Source organism: Halyomorpha halys, unplaced genomic scaffold, assembly GCF_000696795.3.
Source record: "Halyomorpha halys isolate HHAL.00 unplaced genomic scaffold, Hhal_1.1 Scaffold338.1, whole genome shotgun sequence".
Lineage (NCBI taxonomy): Eukaryota > Metazoa > Arthropoda > Insecta > Hemiptera > Pentatomidae > Halyomorpha > Halyomorpha halys.
In genome coordinates this window covers 232,799-250,958 of record NW_027110850.1, presented here as the reverse complement: position 1 = coordinate 250,958, position 18,160 = coordinate 232,799, and the positions used below count along the sequence as shown (strand labels likewise).

The following is an 18,160-nucleotide window of genomic DNA, read 5'->3' as shown; positions in this document are numbered from 1 at the left end:
CCTAGGCCAACCAAGCCAAGCCACCCATCCACATGTTCGCCATGGCTTGGCCAACATGTAGAGGCCCCTTAAGGATAGAGACAGGGAGAGGAAATTTTTTTTTTTTTCTAGTTTGAAAACGTTTCCAGATATAAGAGCAACAATAAAGTATTGCCTCCTTGAATAAGGTGGAAATATCTGTCCTGAAATTAACGAAGATTAATTTCCATTTAAAGTGGGGGAGGGGATAGTGAAAGCTGTGTGATTCTCTGCACCAGATTTTTTTAATAATATGTACTGATAAAGTGATTAATAGGACTGTAATGAATAGTGTACAAATATAAAAAAATTATAAGTGAGATAGTACATACAAATAGGTTAAATTGACTGAGTTATATTTTTGGCAAAGGCAGATTAGCCTGTGACCTTTTAATAACTTTGTTGATGCTGTGATTTTATAACTAAAGGGGCCACTACATGTTGACCAAGCCATGGCGAACTCAGACATGCGCGTTGCCGATCCGTCGAGAGACGGTTTTTTGGTCAGATCAAAGAGGTTCGTGAGAGCGCTCCTGTAGCGTCTCCGCCATTGTTGTTTGTCTAGTTACATCTGAGAGCTGTCACTTGTCATAAGTTTCATTATTTTTAATTAATAAGTTTTGGTGTTTGTACACTTATTTTATAAGTTTAACTTTTTATAATCATCACACAAGACTGAAAAGACAAGAAACTGCTCGTAGATTCCGACTATTACAGCACTTACTAGACAAACGGTCTAAACTTCCAACTCATTACAAAAGACTGATCTACATGACAATAATAAGACCCATCTGGACAAACGGAGTTGAGCTTTGAAGCTCCACTAAACCTTCGAATTCCTCTCGTATCCAATCTTTATAATCCAAAATCCTTTGTAAAATCCTCAATGCTCCTTATTTTGTTACTAATAAAACCATCCATAAAGACATAAATGTTCCCTATGTAACCAATCTAGCCCGAACCCCATATTATTCCTTCCACAATAAACTCCCTTACCACCCAAACCCACTAGTTTCTAACCTTGCTTCCTCTTCCATTCCTGGCAATCCTCCAAGGCACCTGAAAAGAAGATGGCCTCCTGTCCTTATATTGTAAACTGTTTTTAGAGTTCTACTACTGGGTAGTTTCTCTACATCCTGTATCATATCATTATGTCATTATGATCAAATTTACTTGTTGTATTTTTTACACAGTTGTAAATATCAATAAATAAATTTTAAAAAAAAATTTATAAGTTTTAATATTTATTTAAGAATTTTTATTACTTGTTATAAACATGGTAAACTGGTCAAATGAGGAAATACTCCACTTTTTGGAGTGTTATCAAGGAGAACCTTGCATATGGAATCCCATGCATAATAACCACAAAGACAATAAAAAGGTTGGTGATGCGTGGGATCGCCTGAGCAAACTTTCAAATGTATCGGTGAAGCAGCTCAAGACCAAAAAGGAAGCATTGATGGCAACATTTAGAAAACATCAAAAAAGGAAACAACTATTGTATTAATCCCTCACATATTAACCAACTGAGCTCTTTAAGATATCCTCGAGAAAGTCCAAATAGACCAAACATTAGAGTTGTATGTGAATAAACAAGTTGAAACTAAATGGATATTTTTTATTATAATTGAAGAACAAACAAGTCTTGAACAACAAATTAAATTATATAAATAGAAGTTGAAATTTAATTTTACTTCAGTATTTTATTTCATATGAAAACGTTAATCACCTGTTTTTTGTATACTCGACAAAAAATATATTAATTTTATGTTTTTTATTTGAACCAAACATCTTTAAAAACCAAGGGACTACTGAATTTAACACATAACTCATAGCACAAATTGGTATGAGTAAAAAGTAATAAAAAATTGGGGAGAAATAACTGCTTATTTCTACCCAATTTTTTATTACTTTGATGAAAACTATGTATAATTACTAGTCAAAGCTGATGAGTGAAAAAAGGTACTGAAAGATCAGTAGTAACTGAATTTACTTTGAGAAATCTTTATCTTAATAACCATTCGACGTAAAGATGTCTATTAGCACTCAAATTAAAGCTAGTTTAATGGACTATAAAGTAGTTTATGTTTTCAAGAGTAGTAGTTTTTATGATATTTGCTAAAATAAATTGATTTATTGATTGAAAGTTGTCCAGACAAATTTTCATGTGCAAAATTTATATTCATACAAGAATTTCATAAAAACTACAACCCCTACATAGATACGTGTCATAATCTAATTTATAGTTAGTTAAATTATCTTAATTGTGAGTGCTGACAGACATGTGTATGTCCTATGGTTTTAGAGATATAGTTTTTCAAAAATTAAACATTTTATCCGAACAACTAAAAATTAACATTTTGTGAATATATTTTGTTAAATATCATAAAAACTACTACTCCTACAAAGATAAATGTTATAAACTATTTTATAGTAAATTTAACTAGTTTTAATTTGAGTGCTGGCAGACATTTGTACGACCAATAAATAGTTCCTGAGATATATTTGTTCATAAATAAAATTTATTGTCCGAACAACTATAAATCAATTTATTTTAGAAAATATCATGAAAAAATCTTAACTTAAAATCTATCTTAAAAAGATAAACATCAAGAACTACTTAATAGTACATTAAACTAGCTTTAATTAGATTGACATTTGTAGTCGAATGATCTTTGAGATAGAGATTTCTCAAAATAAATTGAATAACTACTAATCTTTCAGTACATTTTAATGGAATATTGCTTTTTAAAAAGCTATATCTCAAGAACTATTGAACATAAATAGCTCTATTAGGTCTAATAATTTAGCAAATTTTCTTTACTTTAAATAATGTTCTCCTAGGTTTTCTAGTGTTGTTGGTAGTTTTAAAGATATAGAACTCAAAATGAAAATTTTTTTTTTAACTTTTGAAACAGCTGCCATTTTTTATTCCCTCCACCTATATTTGGCAGACTCATCAATTTTGACTTGTAATAATAAATAGTTTTCATTAAAGTAATCAAAAATTGAGGTGAAATAACTGCATTTTTTTCTTTTCGGCGCTTGTACTATCAAGAAAATGCAAAGCAAGCTGACACACCGAAACATAGCAGCAAAAAAAAAAAAATTGAACATTTAAAAAATTAATGATTACTTTGAATTATAAATTAAAATATTTTACTTGTACTCAAAAGGGTTTGTTAGTGCTTAATATTATTATTATTTTATATCAGCATTTCGACCAGTTTATACATTGTCCTAAAATAAAAATAATGAACAGAATTTTTTTTTAATTTACATAGAATTACAAATAAATACGATAAATAAATAAATTTACAAACTTAAGAAGTTTTTAAGATTAGGCTAAAACTTCACTACTTGTGTTATTATTTGTTTGCTTTATCCTTAGTCAAATTATGGACATTTTAATATTTATTAAGCTAGAACCTTTTATTTTCAAATTTTGAATATAAGTTAAAATTTTCTTCTTTTCCTTTATTATAACTATTTTCTTTTATATCTGTCTATAACTAACAATTATAACCTTTACTTTCATTAAGTGTGACGTTAAATTATACTGTTATTATTTTCAAATGTTACCTTAAAATTAACACCTATTTTTTTATATGTCTATCTTCTCTGCAGTATTTCAGTGCACTATGCCCTGAATGTTATTGACTTAGGAATTTGCCTAATCCTATCTCTCTCTCTGCTGTGTAATTTATTAGTCTAATTTATTTTTTTATTATTTTTAAAATCTATTTTATTAATGATGTTCATATAATGTTGGCCAATATTTCCTATATCAGTTTAAAAATTCATATTTATTATATATTTTTTTATATAAATAGATTTCAAGTATTTCCTAATGTTTACATCTTTCACAATATTTAAAAATTTATTATTTCATGTACTACGTTTCACCAATGCAAAGGTATAAACATTTTAATGTCTGTATTTTGTTGATTAAAAATTTTTTAAATTTTGTGATGTTTCACCTATGAGTAGCATTTGTCCTTGCAGTCTATCATTTTTGTCAAGATATTTTCCATTTGTTATTGTTGTATACAATATCCAATTGATATTGTTGTAAATTGGACTATAGTCCAAATTTAAAATTATCACGGCCCTATTATGTGAAAGCATTTTTCCATCATCCTATTGAAGTTTATATAAATGTCTCACTTTTAATGTTTTTATAATTATCAGTACTGCTATTGTTTATAATTTGAAACTAATCCTCTATGGATTTAGTTTTTTCATCTGTATCACTTTTCATTGCTTTATACTTTTGTTTTTCATTATTCATCTCATTCTTCAACATTTTATTTACTTTATTTTTAACTTCTTTTAAATATTTAATGTCTGTTAATTTTTTTTAATTAAATTTTTGGCAGAGAATCGTTGGCATAATAATTTAATATTATATCATTACTGCTTTTTTTTTTCTATATTGTCTGTTTTGTTTTCTTTAAATATTATGTTTATATCTTAATGTATAAATAATAAATTGATATTTTTTTTTATATATATTATTTGAAGATTTCAAAGACTCTTCATCTTGATTATTTTTAGTTATTATTAACAAATCATCAATAAATTTTCTGACGACAACGGATTTTTCTTGCATCTTACCTACTTCTACCTTAATTATTTTATTTAGATAACAGCCACTAACAGAGACAGTTGACCTCCTATTGTTGGGCCATTTAAAAATTTAAGAAAAGTATTTTAATTGTCTCGAAAAGTACATAATTTAAAATTTTAAAATTTATTCTTTAAATAACCATCCATAAAGACCTAAATGTTCCTTATGTAACCGATCTAGCCCGAACCCGATATTATTCCTTCCATAATAAACTCCCTAACCACCCAAACTTCCTCTTCCATTGCTGGCAATCCTCCAAGGCGCCTGAAAAGAAGATGGCCTCGTGACCTTATATTGTAAACTGTTTTTAGAGTTCTACTACTGGGTAGTTTCTCTACATCCTGTATCATATCATTATGTCATTATGATCAAATTTACTGGTTGTATTTTTTTATACAGTTGTAAATATCAACAAATAAATAAATAAAAAAAAAATTCTTTAAATAGGTTGTGTTGATGTAAATCACTTGGCAAAATATAAATGTGAGGCAGAAATGGCTTCAATTTAAAAAAAATAAAGTTTTCACGAAAATAAACATAAGCCAGGTGTGAATAATGATTCAGTTCCTAAGCCTGGAGATATCAGAAATATTTTTTATGTAGTTTTGGGAACCAAGGCATGGTATTGGCGGATTCTTTGATTTTTTATGTTAGTAATGTTTTCTGTTGCCCACTCAAAAAGTTATACCTACTGGGGTTTGGATTTGATTGCCATGGGTTCTTGGCAAACTAGCAAGAGCTGCCAGTTATTTTATAGAACTCCCAACTCTGTCGCAAGGTACTGTGGTAACAAGTGCTACTCTGCTGTGGTGGACACAAATAAAATGTTTTTACTTTTCTTAGTGTACTATTAGTTACGGTTAAGTAACATAAAATGTTTTTACTGTAGCGAGCACACACACACACACACAAAAGCTTGATGGCAACTCCCGACTGACTGGCAAGAAGACAAAGAACATAACTGCTGAACTACAATCAATATATTCATTGTTTGCCACAGAGCAACTTATATATAATAAACAATCAATTTTTACATCACACTTTAACAACGAATACTGTTGTATTTGTCAATTTTTCACACGAATAATAAATTCCAAAATAAAAAAAAAAATTAACCATCCGAATACTTTTACATTCGTCAATTTTTTACACGAATAATCTTTTATTCAAAAAAATATATAATTAACCATTCGAATACTTTTGTATTTGTAGAATTTCATTAAGAAAATTTTTTTTGGCAGTCCCTTTATAATCCCTTTAATTTTATGATCGGATATAGATTATTTTAACTTTTCTCATTTCTACCATATTAGGGTTCTTTACTGTGTTTTAGGAGATGCAGAAAATGAAAATGCTAAAAAGGGACCCTAACATGTTAGAAATCAGAAAAGGTAAAATAAATTACTATGAAAGCTTGAGATCATAAAATTGACAGTGTTTTAATTTTCTGCATCCCCTAAAACATGGAATGAGACTCTAATATGTTAGAATTCAGAAAAGTTAAAATAAATAGATACACTATCTTAAAATCGATAGCATTTTCATATTCTGCATATCTCAAAACATATAAAGGGATCCTTACATTTTAGAAATCTGAAAAGCTAAAATAAATCGATATGCAATCATAAAATCAATAGATTTTTCATTGTCTGCACCTCCTAAAACACAGAAAGAAACCATGATATGTTATAAATCAGAAAAATTAAAATTAATTGATACGCGAACTTAAAATCTATAGTATTTTCATATTATAACATATTAGGGTTTCTTTCTGTGATTTAGGAGGTGCTGGCAATGAAAATGCTATCTTTTGTATGATTGCGTATCGATTTATTTTAACTTTTCTGATTTCTAACATGTTAGGGCCCATTATATGTCTTGGGATATGCAGGATATGAAAATGCTATCGATTTTAAGATGGCGTACCTTTTTATTTTAAATTTGCTGAATTCAAACATAATAAGGTCATATAAAGGGACCCCTAACATGTTAAAAATCATAAAAGTTAAAATAAATAAATATGCAATAATAAAATCAATAGTATTTTCATTTTCTGCATCCCCTAAAGCATATAAAGAGACCCTAATATGTTAGAAATCAGAAAAGTTAAAACAAATAGACCAGCGATCCAATCAATAATATTTCCATATTCTGCATATCCAAAGGGACTCTACATGTTAGAAATCCAAAAAGCTAAAGTAAATCTATACGTGATCATAAAACGATAGTATTTTCATTTTCTGCATCCCCTAGAACATAGGAAGGGCCTCTAATATATCAAAAATCAGAAAAGTTAAACTCACACAGTACACTAGCACAGTATACAATAAAACCAAGGTCTTTTACAGTACACAACATACAAATAACCTTGAATGGATAATGGATAAATGGATAATTTAAATGATGAGCAGCCTAAAGTGTCAGCTGTGATGGAAGAAGGTGGAGAGTGGTCTTCCCAGACCGAAATTACAGAAGACATAAGCTGTGAAGAGGGGAGTGAGCTGGCAGCTAAATCCAGACGTGACAGGGTGCTAACAGAGACAGGGTAAAACAAAAGAAAAAACTGTATAGGGAGAGGAAAAGGAGGCCTTACTAAGGAAAGCCGAAAGGGAGACCATCAGACTGAGGCGCCAGGCTCCTTCTTCTGCGCAGGCTACCCTAAGGCAGCCTAAAAGTACTGGTTGCCCGAAGGACCGCTCTCCCTTGGCTGCGACCGTGGTGGGCGGACCAGCGAAACCTCTCGAACCGATTCTGGAGGGGAGCGAAGGGGAGCCTATGTCTTCCACGCACCTCTCTTGAGCGGGGAGAGCAAGGCGCCCGTCTCAAGAGAGGGCCCTCCTCATGTCTGCGCTAAAAGGCAAAGACCAGTTTATTTTATTATTGTTCTCTCCTTACTTTGGTTACACCTTACAAGCAGGCCCCTGACTCCATAAATCAATGAAACTTACACTAAAGTTGCTCAAATATCCAATGTACACTTTGATGGAAAAACAGCACCATCACAAAGGTGAATAAAGCTCATTTTTTTCTGGGCTATGCCAGTTCAAATTGACCTGGGACTTTTTCCATTGAGTGGCGGTCCCATAAAATGAAAAACTTGACTCCCCACTATGGTTATAAGAATAAGTTGGTCACCTATAGATAACCCGGGGCAGTATATAGGACCTCAATGGGAGTCTAGGGCCGACGAAAGGAAAAAAAAATAGCAACGACCAGTAAAAACTTACTTTTTCCTATTGCAATTATTGATGTCGGGATCCCCAATGATAATAATATAAGCTCCACTGTGGGAGAAAAACTGAGGAATTATCAGGAATTGGCGATAGAGTAGAAGAAACTATATCTTTTGGAAGGTGTTTTTTTTCCTGGATCCCTCTAAAACAGAAAACAAAAACATGAATTAGTAAGTTTCATAACGCATTTGTCAAATGTTAAGGGAAGTTAGAAAACCTCGGTAGTCTAGCAGGCAGCTTGCTGGTGTTTTCCTTGCCCGGTATAACCAAATAACAGAGAAAATGAGAGAAACAGTGGATGTCAAGGAGGCCAAGGGAAGAATGGGATTTCTGTCTACAATCCTCAAGGTACAGCAGGCTAAAGAGACAAGAAGAAAAGAAGGCCAACCCAGTGGGTGATTATTTGTCGAGTGTGCTCAAGAGATGATAGATGTCAGCGCTAGACAGGAGGAATGGATTTTGAAGAACTGGGATGGACGAGGACTACGTACAATCGGCCTAGGACAACTCCACCATCCTCGAGAAGAAGAGAGTACAAGGATAGTGATAGGGAGAAAACAAGGGACAAAAGATCAGGGCAAGCAAAACCAAGAACCATCAGTCGGCTAGAGGATCACAAGTATCATGGATGTGGCAAAGTTGGGCACCTGGTGGCTCAGTGCTCCTGAACTCGGTTTTTCGAGTGTGGAAACAAGGGACACATAGCTAGACAATGTCCCTATGCGAACTGTAGGCAGAAATAAGGCCAGGCTGAACCAATGGAAGTTAATGCCCAGATTCTGAGGCAAAGAAGAGGACCCCAGAGAAGAAACGAGTCCGCAAGTGGGTCCACAGAATCATCCGAAGCCTCAGAGACGGAGGTAGAAAGAAGGGGCCCGGGACAAGGACGTAAGAGCAGAAGGAACGTGTAGAGCTGGACCGAGGATGAAGGAAGGGCTGGAGGGGAAATTTGAGATGAGTACCAGCAGAGAGGCGACTGTACATTGGTGAGCAACAATATGAGGAAAGGGAGCGGTGGTCTGCCTATTATTCGAGTAAAAGGAGTCAGATGCCTCGTGGACACTGGAACCTTTAACACCATCGCGAACCGCTTAGCACTAGAGAGGCTTAATGGCAGAAGGGTGCTCCAGGTCCAGGCATGGTAATGCTACTTAGTTACTCTGGTTGGGCCCTGTAGCGTGGAAGGATTAACAGAGATTGGGTTGTGTAAGTGGGGAGTAAAAAGGGATAATTTGATAGTCCATGCAGTAGAGAAGATGCCCCAAGAATACCAAGAAGTGGTTATAGGGTGCGATTTGTTGGGAAAGGTAGGTGCAAGAATTAAGAAAACCTTAGATAATTGGAATATTTGCATCAGAGGGAAAAGATTCAGCTGCTAAAAGATTTTAGGCGGTGCAGGGTAACTAAGGTAATTACGAGTAGGGGCAATTAAAGAGGCGGAGGACTGGTGGGAAAGAATCGTACTTCAGTATGACGATATTTTCTTCAAGGAAGGAGAGGTCCTGGGAGTAACATGTAAGACATTACACGAAATTCCCTTGAAGCAGGATCTTTATCCGTACAAGAAGGAAAGAAGATAGCCACAGGCACTCCAGAAGCACATTCAAGACGAGCTGGATAACCTGAAGAGACAAGAGATAATAGTAGACAGTATGTCTCCTTAAAACAGTCCGCTGTGGGCGGTAGGAAGAAAAGCTTACCAGGTGAGAGTGAAGCAAAATATAGAGTGGCTGTGGATTACAGGAAGGTAAACAACAATACTGTGGATGAAAAATACCCCATAAAAAGATTCGGAAATATTCTCGATAGGCTAGGTGGGGCAAGAACATTTAGTATTTTGGATCTGTAGGCAGGATATCACCAGATGAGGAGGCACCTAAGAGAGCAGCACAATACCGCGTTTACTTTTGAGAGTGGCCACTACGAGTTCACACGGTTGCCGTTTGGCTTAAAAAACGCACCCATCATCTTCCAAAGACTTATGAACGAATTGTTGAGGGGAATAGACGAGTCTGTGTGTCAGATATACATGGACGACTTACTGGTTTTCAGCAAAACAGAGACCGAACATGTGAAGCATTTTAAGTACGTGTTTAAACGGATAAGAGTTTGGATTGAAACTGTCCTGGGAAAAATCTTCATTGGGTCAAGAAGTAAATTTTTTGGTGCCAATTGGAAATTGATCGTGTCCCCAGCCATGGAACAGAATATTCGGAAATGCATAGAACATTTGCAGAGGGAACCGGTCCTTGGGATTCCAGATTTTCAAGAACAATTAACGATCACTAGGGACGCCAATAAATACGCCCTAGGAGCAGTGTTGTTTTGTAGCATACGCTAGTAAGCGCCTCATGGAAGCAAAGACCCGTTATAGTGCGCTAGAGAGGAAGCTTCTGGGGATATTTTGGGCGGTAGATCACTTCTGACCCTAAGTGTTTGGGAGGCAGTTCCAAGTTCAGACGAATCATCGCCCATTGCAATGGGTCAGGAGTCATCCGTTAGGGTCATGCGCTGGAAGGAATTGTTTAGCCAGTATGATATGAAGATTATTTACAAACCTGGAAAAGAGAATGTGGTAGTCGACTGGCTCTCAAGGGCAATAACGGTGAATGCAATAGAGGATGACCAGACGGGCCCTTCGGGAAACTCGAGGCAGTTTCTGCGTAAGTGGACACCAGGGGAGGATGAACAAAAAGAAACGCCGGTACAAGACATGATAGGGAAGAGGACGAGGAAGGAAGTGAGGGAAGATCACAGGAGATAGAGGAAATAATAAATGATAACAGACAGCAAATTGTCTGGAAGACTAGGATCTCTGGTCTGACAAAAAGATGGAATGTTCTGAATATGGCAAAAGTACCATTACCACTATCTGGTCTCAACCAGGCATCAAGGAGGAGCAAATTTGCAGTGCTGAGGTACGCGTCCTAACCTGGAAAGATCCACCATCTATATATGGAGAACCGAGCAGATTGGGGTAGACCGGTCATTCATGGTACCTAATGGTAGAGACCCTCCAAGATGTGGAACGACAAAAGGAAGTGACCATCGCTCACCACTAAGGTAAAACCAATCACCAAGGACTGAATGAAACCCTACAAGCGCTACGACGTAAGTACTTCTGGTGGGAAATGAAGAATCCCATCGGGAGTTGCGCAATTTCCTTTAGTACAAAGTATGATCGATGTCCACTTATAAATGGATAACGGTGATTGACCTGTTCAGTAAGGTAGGAGGAATTGAATGCCTTCATAGAACACTAAGCCATGCAAAGTGAGGAGAAACATTGGTTAACAATAAATAGTTTTCTTTTACTATTTTGATATCTTTATTTACCGCCACCCGGACTATCTTTCTACAATTATTTTAGTATCATTTATTACTTTTTTTGCTAACCTTTTTTTTTAAACTATGCTATGGTCATCTCATTTTTTTTTTTTTTTTTTTGCCCTGATGAGGGTCTGAAATTTAAGTTGAAATGTCAGCACAAATAAGTTTCAGTCTTTGTGTTTATTATTACTCTACTGACCTCACCCATAACAATCTTTTCCTCACAGAGAATTTACAGTGAAAATAAATACATTATTCAAATAAAAATGTACCATTTACTTTTTCCAAATATTTTACTTTGTATTATCAGAGATTCTGGAATAATTAATAAAAGAAAGGATAATTGTAAAGCACTTTTTGCTATTCAGAAAAACAAAAATAAATATATAAACTTAAACAGATACATTAAAACAATATAAATAAAGGAATCATAATACTTGGTAGCTGTTGTATTCCAATTAATATTCTTCAACTGTTACATCAAAGAGAAATTATTTTACAAAAGATCACATCTATTTAAAAACTGAAAACTTATTTAATTTATTATTTATTATAACCATCATTATCATTGTTTATCACAACCAACATTATCATTGTTTATCACAACCATCATTATCATTGTTTATTACAACCATCATTATCATTGTTTATTATAACCATCATTATCACTGTTCATTTTAATAAACTATTTTGATTGATACTTTGATATGGAATTTAGAAATACAAGTATTATAGGTATAACATGATCTAAGGTAACTTCACTTTAGTGTCTAGGTTGATGGCTAATGGCAACTATAAGTTTTAAAAATTTCAATATTTCCATAAACAAACTAATAAATTAATTTAATTTAAGTTCTGCACTGTTCTAATTATGAAGACAGTGTTACAGAAAATATAAGACTACTGATATCACTTGACCCCACCTATGCCCTGCAGAAATGTTGCTACAACTCCATCCTGATTGTAATAGCCGTTAGCGTAGTAGAAAGCAGTCCGCCCACTGTTATCCCTATCGTTAATTGGAGCACCATAGTCAATAAGCCGCTGCACAATGTCACCGTGACTCCTATGAGACGACAACATTAGTGGTGTGCTGCCCTTATATGTCTTAGCTGCTGGATCTGCTCCTTGATACAACAGCATTTTCACAATTTCTACGTGTCCTTCCTCTGCTGCAAAGTGTAAGGCAGTCCTCTGCTCGCGATCTCTCATATCCACCATTGCTCCAGCCTTAAGTAGCATTTTCATGATTGTAACGTTTCCTTTCTTTGCTGCAAGATGTAAGGCAGTGGACCCATTATATGATTTTTTTATATCCACCACTGCTCCAGCCTTAAGTAACACTTTCACCATTTCTGTTAGTCCTCCTTCAGTTGCATAGTGTAAGGCTGTGTTAGACCACTTATCTCTGGAATTTACTGCGGCCCCAGCATTAAGCAGTGCTTTCACCACGGCAGTGTTTCCAGCACTTCTTCCCTGTGCGGCACGAATTAATGGAGTTTCCAAAAACTTAGCACCTTTTGTATCTACTGCTGCCCTTGCCTTGAGTAGCACTGCCACCACTTCAGGATGTCCAGACTGAGCGGCATAAGTCAAGGCAGTCCACTGATGCTCTCCTTTCATATCTACATCTACTCCAGCTTTAAGCAGAGCTGTAACAATCTGAACGTGTCCTTCGTTTGCCGATCGATGTATTATCCCCACACCTCCATTATTCCTTAGAGTCAGGTCAGCACCACTCTCCATTAGCAACTGTAGGACAGCTAGCTTATTATTCTGAGCTGCAATGAAAGCTGGAGTTTCACCATATTTATCTTGGTCATTAACTTTGACTCCAGCATCCAGCAAAGTTGTCACCAATCCAACAGAACCTGCTTCAGCGGCATAGTGAAGTGGAGACCGACCATCATTGTCTTTAATATTAAGATTAGCACCTTTGTGTAATAAGAAAGTTACAATGTCTAGCTTAGAATGTTTTAAAGCGATCATTAATGCAGAGGTACCTTTGTCATCTACTGAGTCTATAGCAACACCCTTCAGAACCAGATCCTTTACAAGCTCAAGAGATCCTACAGTTGATGCAAGGTGCAATGTTGTTTCACCCTTTTCTGTTTTTATAGTTACATCAGCACCCATAGAGATGAGCATTCTTGCAACAGAAGGATCAGATGTAACTTGTAATGGTGTCTGACCATTTTGATTTTTATAGTTTCCCAGATGTTTACTATTTTTAATTACTTTAAGCATTTCGAGATTTCCTGAGCGAGCAACTAAATGGAGAATGGTGTTACCATCTTTAGGTTTCAATTCTACTCCACTTTTTATAAATACTCTCAACATGTCAGCATTTTGTGTCTCTAAAACCATTTCGGTTATACCTTTGTCTCCTTCTGGAACAATACTACTATCAGCTCCATTTTGCAACAGCATCTCAATGCCCCTAACATTACCTGCCTTAATAGCTTGCACTAATGATGTTTCATCGAAGTGATTTTTTTCATTTACTTCCATTCCTCTGTCAAGTAGCACCTCCAGTGCTGCATTGCTGCCTCCTGCAGCTGCAATGTGAAGGTAGGTGTCTCCTCTGTACAAACGTCTGTCAAGTTCAGCACCAGCCATTAGCAGAGCCTTGATAGAAGATACATGATTTTTCTTCACAGCTTCAAGAAGCGGAGTGACATTGCTGGTGTTTACAGCTTCCAGGTCAGCCTTCAGGAATCCAAGAGCAGAAATGGAGGCACAGTTGCCAGCCCTGGCTGCTAAATGGATCAATCTGTCCCCAGACTGAGTCGACCCATTTATATCTCCACCTTCAGCAGCGATTGCAATAATATCTCCAGGACTATTGTTACTGACAGCATTTTTCAGTTGATTAAGTAGATCACTTTGAAATTCCTGAAACATACCAATTTTTATTAAAACAGGACATTAAATAATGTCCTAAGTTTCTTATGTATGTTGAAGACGATTATAGAACTAATGTTACAAATAAATGTTCATGTCAATGTGAGGTATAATAACAAGTAAAAGGAAATATTTAAAAAATTAATAAAAATAACAAATAAACAGAGGGGGAAGTACATGTCAGATTGAAACAAGGATAACAACTGACAAGTTGGGACAGCCCAAGTATAAAATTTCCCCACTTTTTCACTAGCCCTAAAGAAGGGTGAGATTTTTGTATAATATACGAAGTGGGATGAAACATTGGTTAACAATAAATAGTTTTCTTCTACTATTTCGGTACCTTTATTGACCGCCATCCTGGACTATTTTCCTACAATCTACTTCATACGGTCAACTATCTTCTTCCAAAAATAAAAGGTTTGTTTTAACACAAGTTTGACTGAGCTGGTGCATGCACACATTTCTGTTTCGCCAGCCTCTTAACTGTTTTCTTGTCGACATAAATGATTAAACTACTACTTTTTAATTTCACTTGACCTATATGTAAGCCTATCAGTCGACAGGATAACAAAACTCCATGAAATCGTTCTTAGTATTTTCAATATTGATTTTATAATCATCCGTTATAGTACAAGAGCCAAAGAGCAGAAAAAAGGCAGTTATTTTACCCCAATTTTTAATCACTTTAATGAAAATTATATATAACTACTAGTCAAAATTGATGAGTCTGCCAAGTATAAGTAGGGGGAATAAAAAATGGTAGCTGTTTCACAACGTTAAAAATAATTAATTTTTTATTTGGAGCTCTATATCTTAATGATTTGAAACAGCTGCCATTTTTTGTTCCCTCTACCTATACTTGGCAGACTCATCAATTTTGACTTAATTTGAATTATACATAGTTTTCATAAAATTAATAAAAAATTGGGGTGAAATAACTGCCTTTTTTTTTTTTTCTCTTTCTATCTTGGGCTCTTGTACTATTGCTACATAAAAGTATTGTTACAGTGAATAAAATAAAAATATCTGTTCTAATACAAGCGAGGATTAATTCTAACTCAAAGAAGGTTAGGAAGTGAAAGTTATGTGATGCACGCACCACACCAAATTTTATCTTTTTTACTTTCTTAGAATCATAATATGCAATTATAAAGCATTGACAGATATAGAAAATACAATTTGGTTTAATACACCAAGTTGAATAATTTGTAAAGCTATTTGATCAGCTGTATAAAAAATGTTTGCAAACATAATATGCAATCGCATAAGAACCAAGGATCTCGTTATAATCCTTAAATTTCCATACTAAAACAATCCTTCAACTTATTTCTTGTTTTAAATAACTACTAACTATTAGTCTTATCAGGATTAATTGACGTTTCAGGGAATCATTCATCAACAATTCCATTATTATTATTAATACATGTTCTTATCAGCTGGGGTGGATCTTAAAAAACAGAAAAAAAAAAAAATTATGTGAGGTATTTTTAGAAAACCCCATCCTATTAATATCTTTATTTTAAACACTTTTTAATCAATGCTAATTGGCTTTTCCTACATCTTAGTTTAAGTATACAATATTACCAGTGAGTTACATTGTCATATTAACATTTATCCATAGTTCTTTAATTAGAATATTTTTCAATGTAAACTATTTGATAGTATTTTTGTTTCACTAACTCACTGTTGAGTTCAGTATGATATTGAAACTAAAATACTTTGAAATAGTGAACATTAAAAAATCTTTTAATTAAGGAAAAAAATAGAATTTTGAAAAAAATATAAAAATGACAACACATCTAATGATAACACCGTCGATCCTAAAGATGGTGGAAGAACCTCTGTAAGGATTAAGAAAAATGTACAAAATAAAGATATTAATAGTAAGGAATTTTCATAAAATAATCAAATACAGAAAATTTGGCAGGCATCGCCTAGCAACGACCCGATGATCCATGATTTAAATCAGCTCTGATTGTCAGTCTTGATAACAATCAGACCTTATCTGCGTTCATTACGAGTTTGGCCATTTTTGACTTTAATGCAGTTGATGTTCATTAATATTCTTTATAACTCATTAACCAACCCTGTATGCGTACAGTATTTGTTTGGATATTTTGATTATTAGTTGTGGTTATTACCGTTTACAACGAGATCCTGTCTGCATGTGTTTGCCCACTGTGGTTTAAAGCATTTTGATTAATTGTGATCCTAGCAACCCACCACCAGACCCAGTCGTTGTCTGTTAATATAAGATGTACCTCTGATAATGTTCTAAGCTGGATACCATATTTACTGCCAAGAGATTTCATAATTCCCATCACATGCGGAGGCAACTTGAGGATACTATCAGCAATCAGCCCATCGAGGAAAGCAATAGCCATCTCGATATCACGTTGTGGGAAAGCAAAGTCTTCTAACAGCCATACTTTGAAGTGCCTTGAGCGAAGCTTCTCAACTTTATAACAAATCTCCACAAGCATTAAACAAGACATTGCATCTCGCATTACAAGTGAGTGAAGCAGTGCCAGAAGGAGACACTGTGGGCTGCTCAGCTCCATGTCAGCAATGCTGACAGGTCTGTAGATGTTTGCCTTAGCACCGTAAGCAGCCCCTGAACACAAGTTTCTAAACGCAATGCCTTGGTAGAAGGACGTGAACTTTTTCCATGACAGCAGAGGATTCTTGTTCGAATCCATCTCTTAAAACTGGAAACATGAAAAGTACATTACTTTTATGTATATAGGAAGGTATAAGATATAAAATTATTAAATTTTTCAAATACTTTCTCATTTTTAAATCTTTAATATATAGTACATGTCCTGCAAATATTCTAAACTACAATTAATTAGCATTCGCATAATTTAAAATATTTATTTAAATAAATCATTTTAAAACTTTTATTGATCAGAGAGCAGCACACGTGATGGACTAGTTACAACTACACTAGATAGTTTTGAAACAAATATTTGTCAACCAGACTAAAAATAAAACACAATAAACAAATTGGTTGTCTTAAGAATGATCGTTCAAGATAAAAGATGTATTAGAAAAGTGAAATAAATGAGAATAATATAAATAAATAAAAGATGAAGCATAATAATCTCAGTAATAAAAAACAAATTATAATTAAATTTACATGATAAAACTAAACAGCCTTTCAAGGATCAAACTTAACAACATCCATGTGATTAATATCTTATTATGACAGTATTATAAATAAAATTTCATTATTTTACTTATAGAGGTAATATTTTAAACTTTGTCCACTTATAAGCAACACAATACATTGCTCATTTGTATAAATTTCATAAGGATGAGGAGAAATACAGGTTACGGCTAGAGATATATAATAAATATTTGTGTTATAGGCAAAAATGCCTAATGGATTAAACACCAAAAACATACATTCATTACAAGAGAAAGGGAAAAAGTGGATTGAAACAAGCAGTCATTGAATCCAACAAACTGACACTACTCTAGAATTTTGGAATGTTTTACTATAATTTAGAAATAAAACTAAGATTAATGAATGCAAAGGAAAACATCATAGATTTGAGAAAATTTGTATAAACTATACAAAATCCTAGCTGTTTTAATATATCCTGGATCCGAAAGTGAGATATGAAAACAATACCTCGATTAGGTGGGTGTCATGGAAAGGAAAAAGAAGGAAATTAATGAAAAATGTAAAACAAAATATAGATCCTTTCCATTGAAAAGGAGGAAAACAAATATATGTATATAGGAAAGAAAAAAAAAATTGTTAAGAAACTGTATATTATTTTGTGTATTGATGATTATTGTTTGAAAAATGAAAAATATAGATGTATGTTAGTGTATATATGTCCAATTATGGATTGATGGGTACACTGCATGTTATAGCAACCCAATGTATTTGGGAAGCATGGCCAAATAAAGCATTTTTCTCAATAACACTTTCAAAATAAACCAACCAACAGTACAGATAAAATGGACCTTTTTAAAAATAATTAATCTTATTCACAAAAATATAATAAATATTTATTAAATTAATAAATAT

General features: G+C 34.0%; 1 protein-coding gene across 1 annotated transcript in view; it reads right to left on the bottom strand.

The window, feature by feature from the left end:
* Positions 1 to 11,632: 11,632 nt before the first annotated feature.
* LOC106681449 (putative ankyrin repeat protein RF_0381) overlaps positions 11,633 to 18,160 on the bottom strand; it is a 7,098-nt gene continuing 570 nt past the window's right edge. Inside the window, exons 2-3 of the mRNA XM_014421774.2 lie at positions 16,380 to 16,826; positions 11,633 to 14,106 (exon numbers count right to left, since the gene is read on the bottom strand). Coding sequence (XP_014277260.1) covers positions 12,121 to 14,106; positions 16,380 to 16,817 — 2,424 coding nt within the window. The 5' untranslated portion in view covers positions 16,818 to 16,826 and the 3' untranslated portion in view covers positions 11,633 to 12,120. The remainder of the gene's footprint in view (positions 14,107 to 16,379; positions 16,827 to 18,160) is intronic.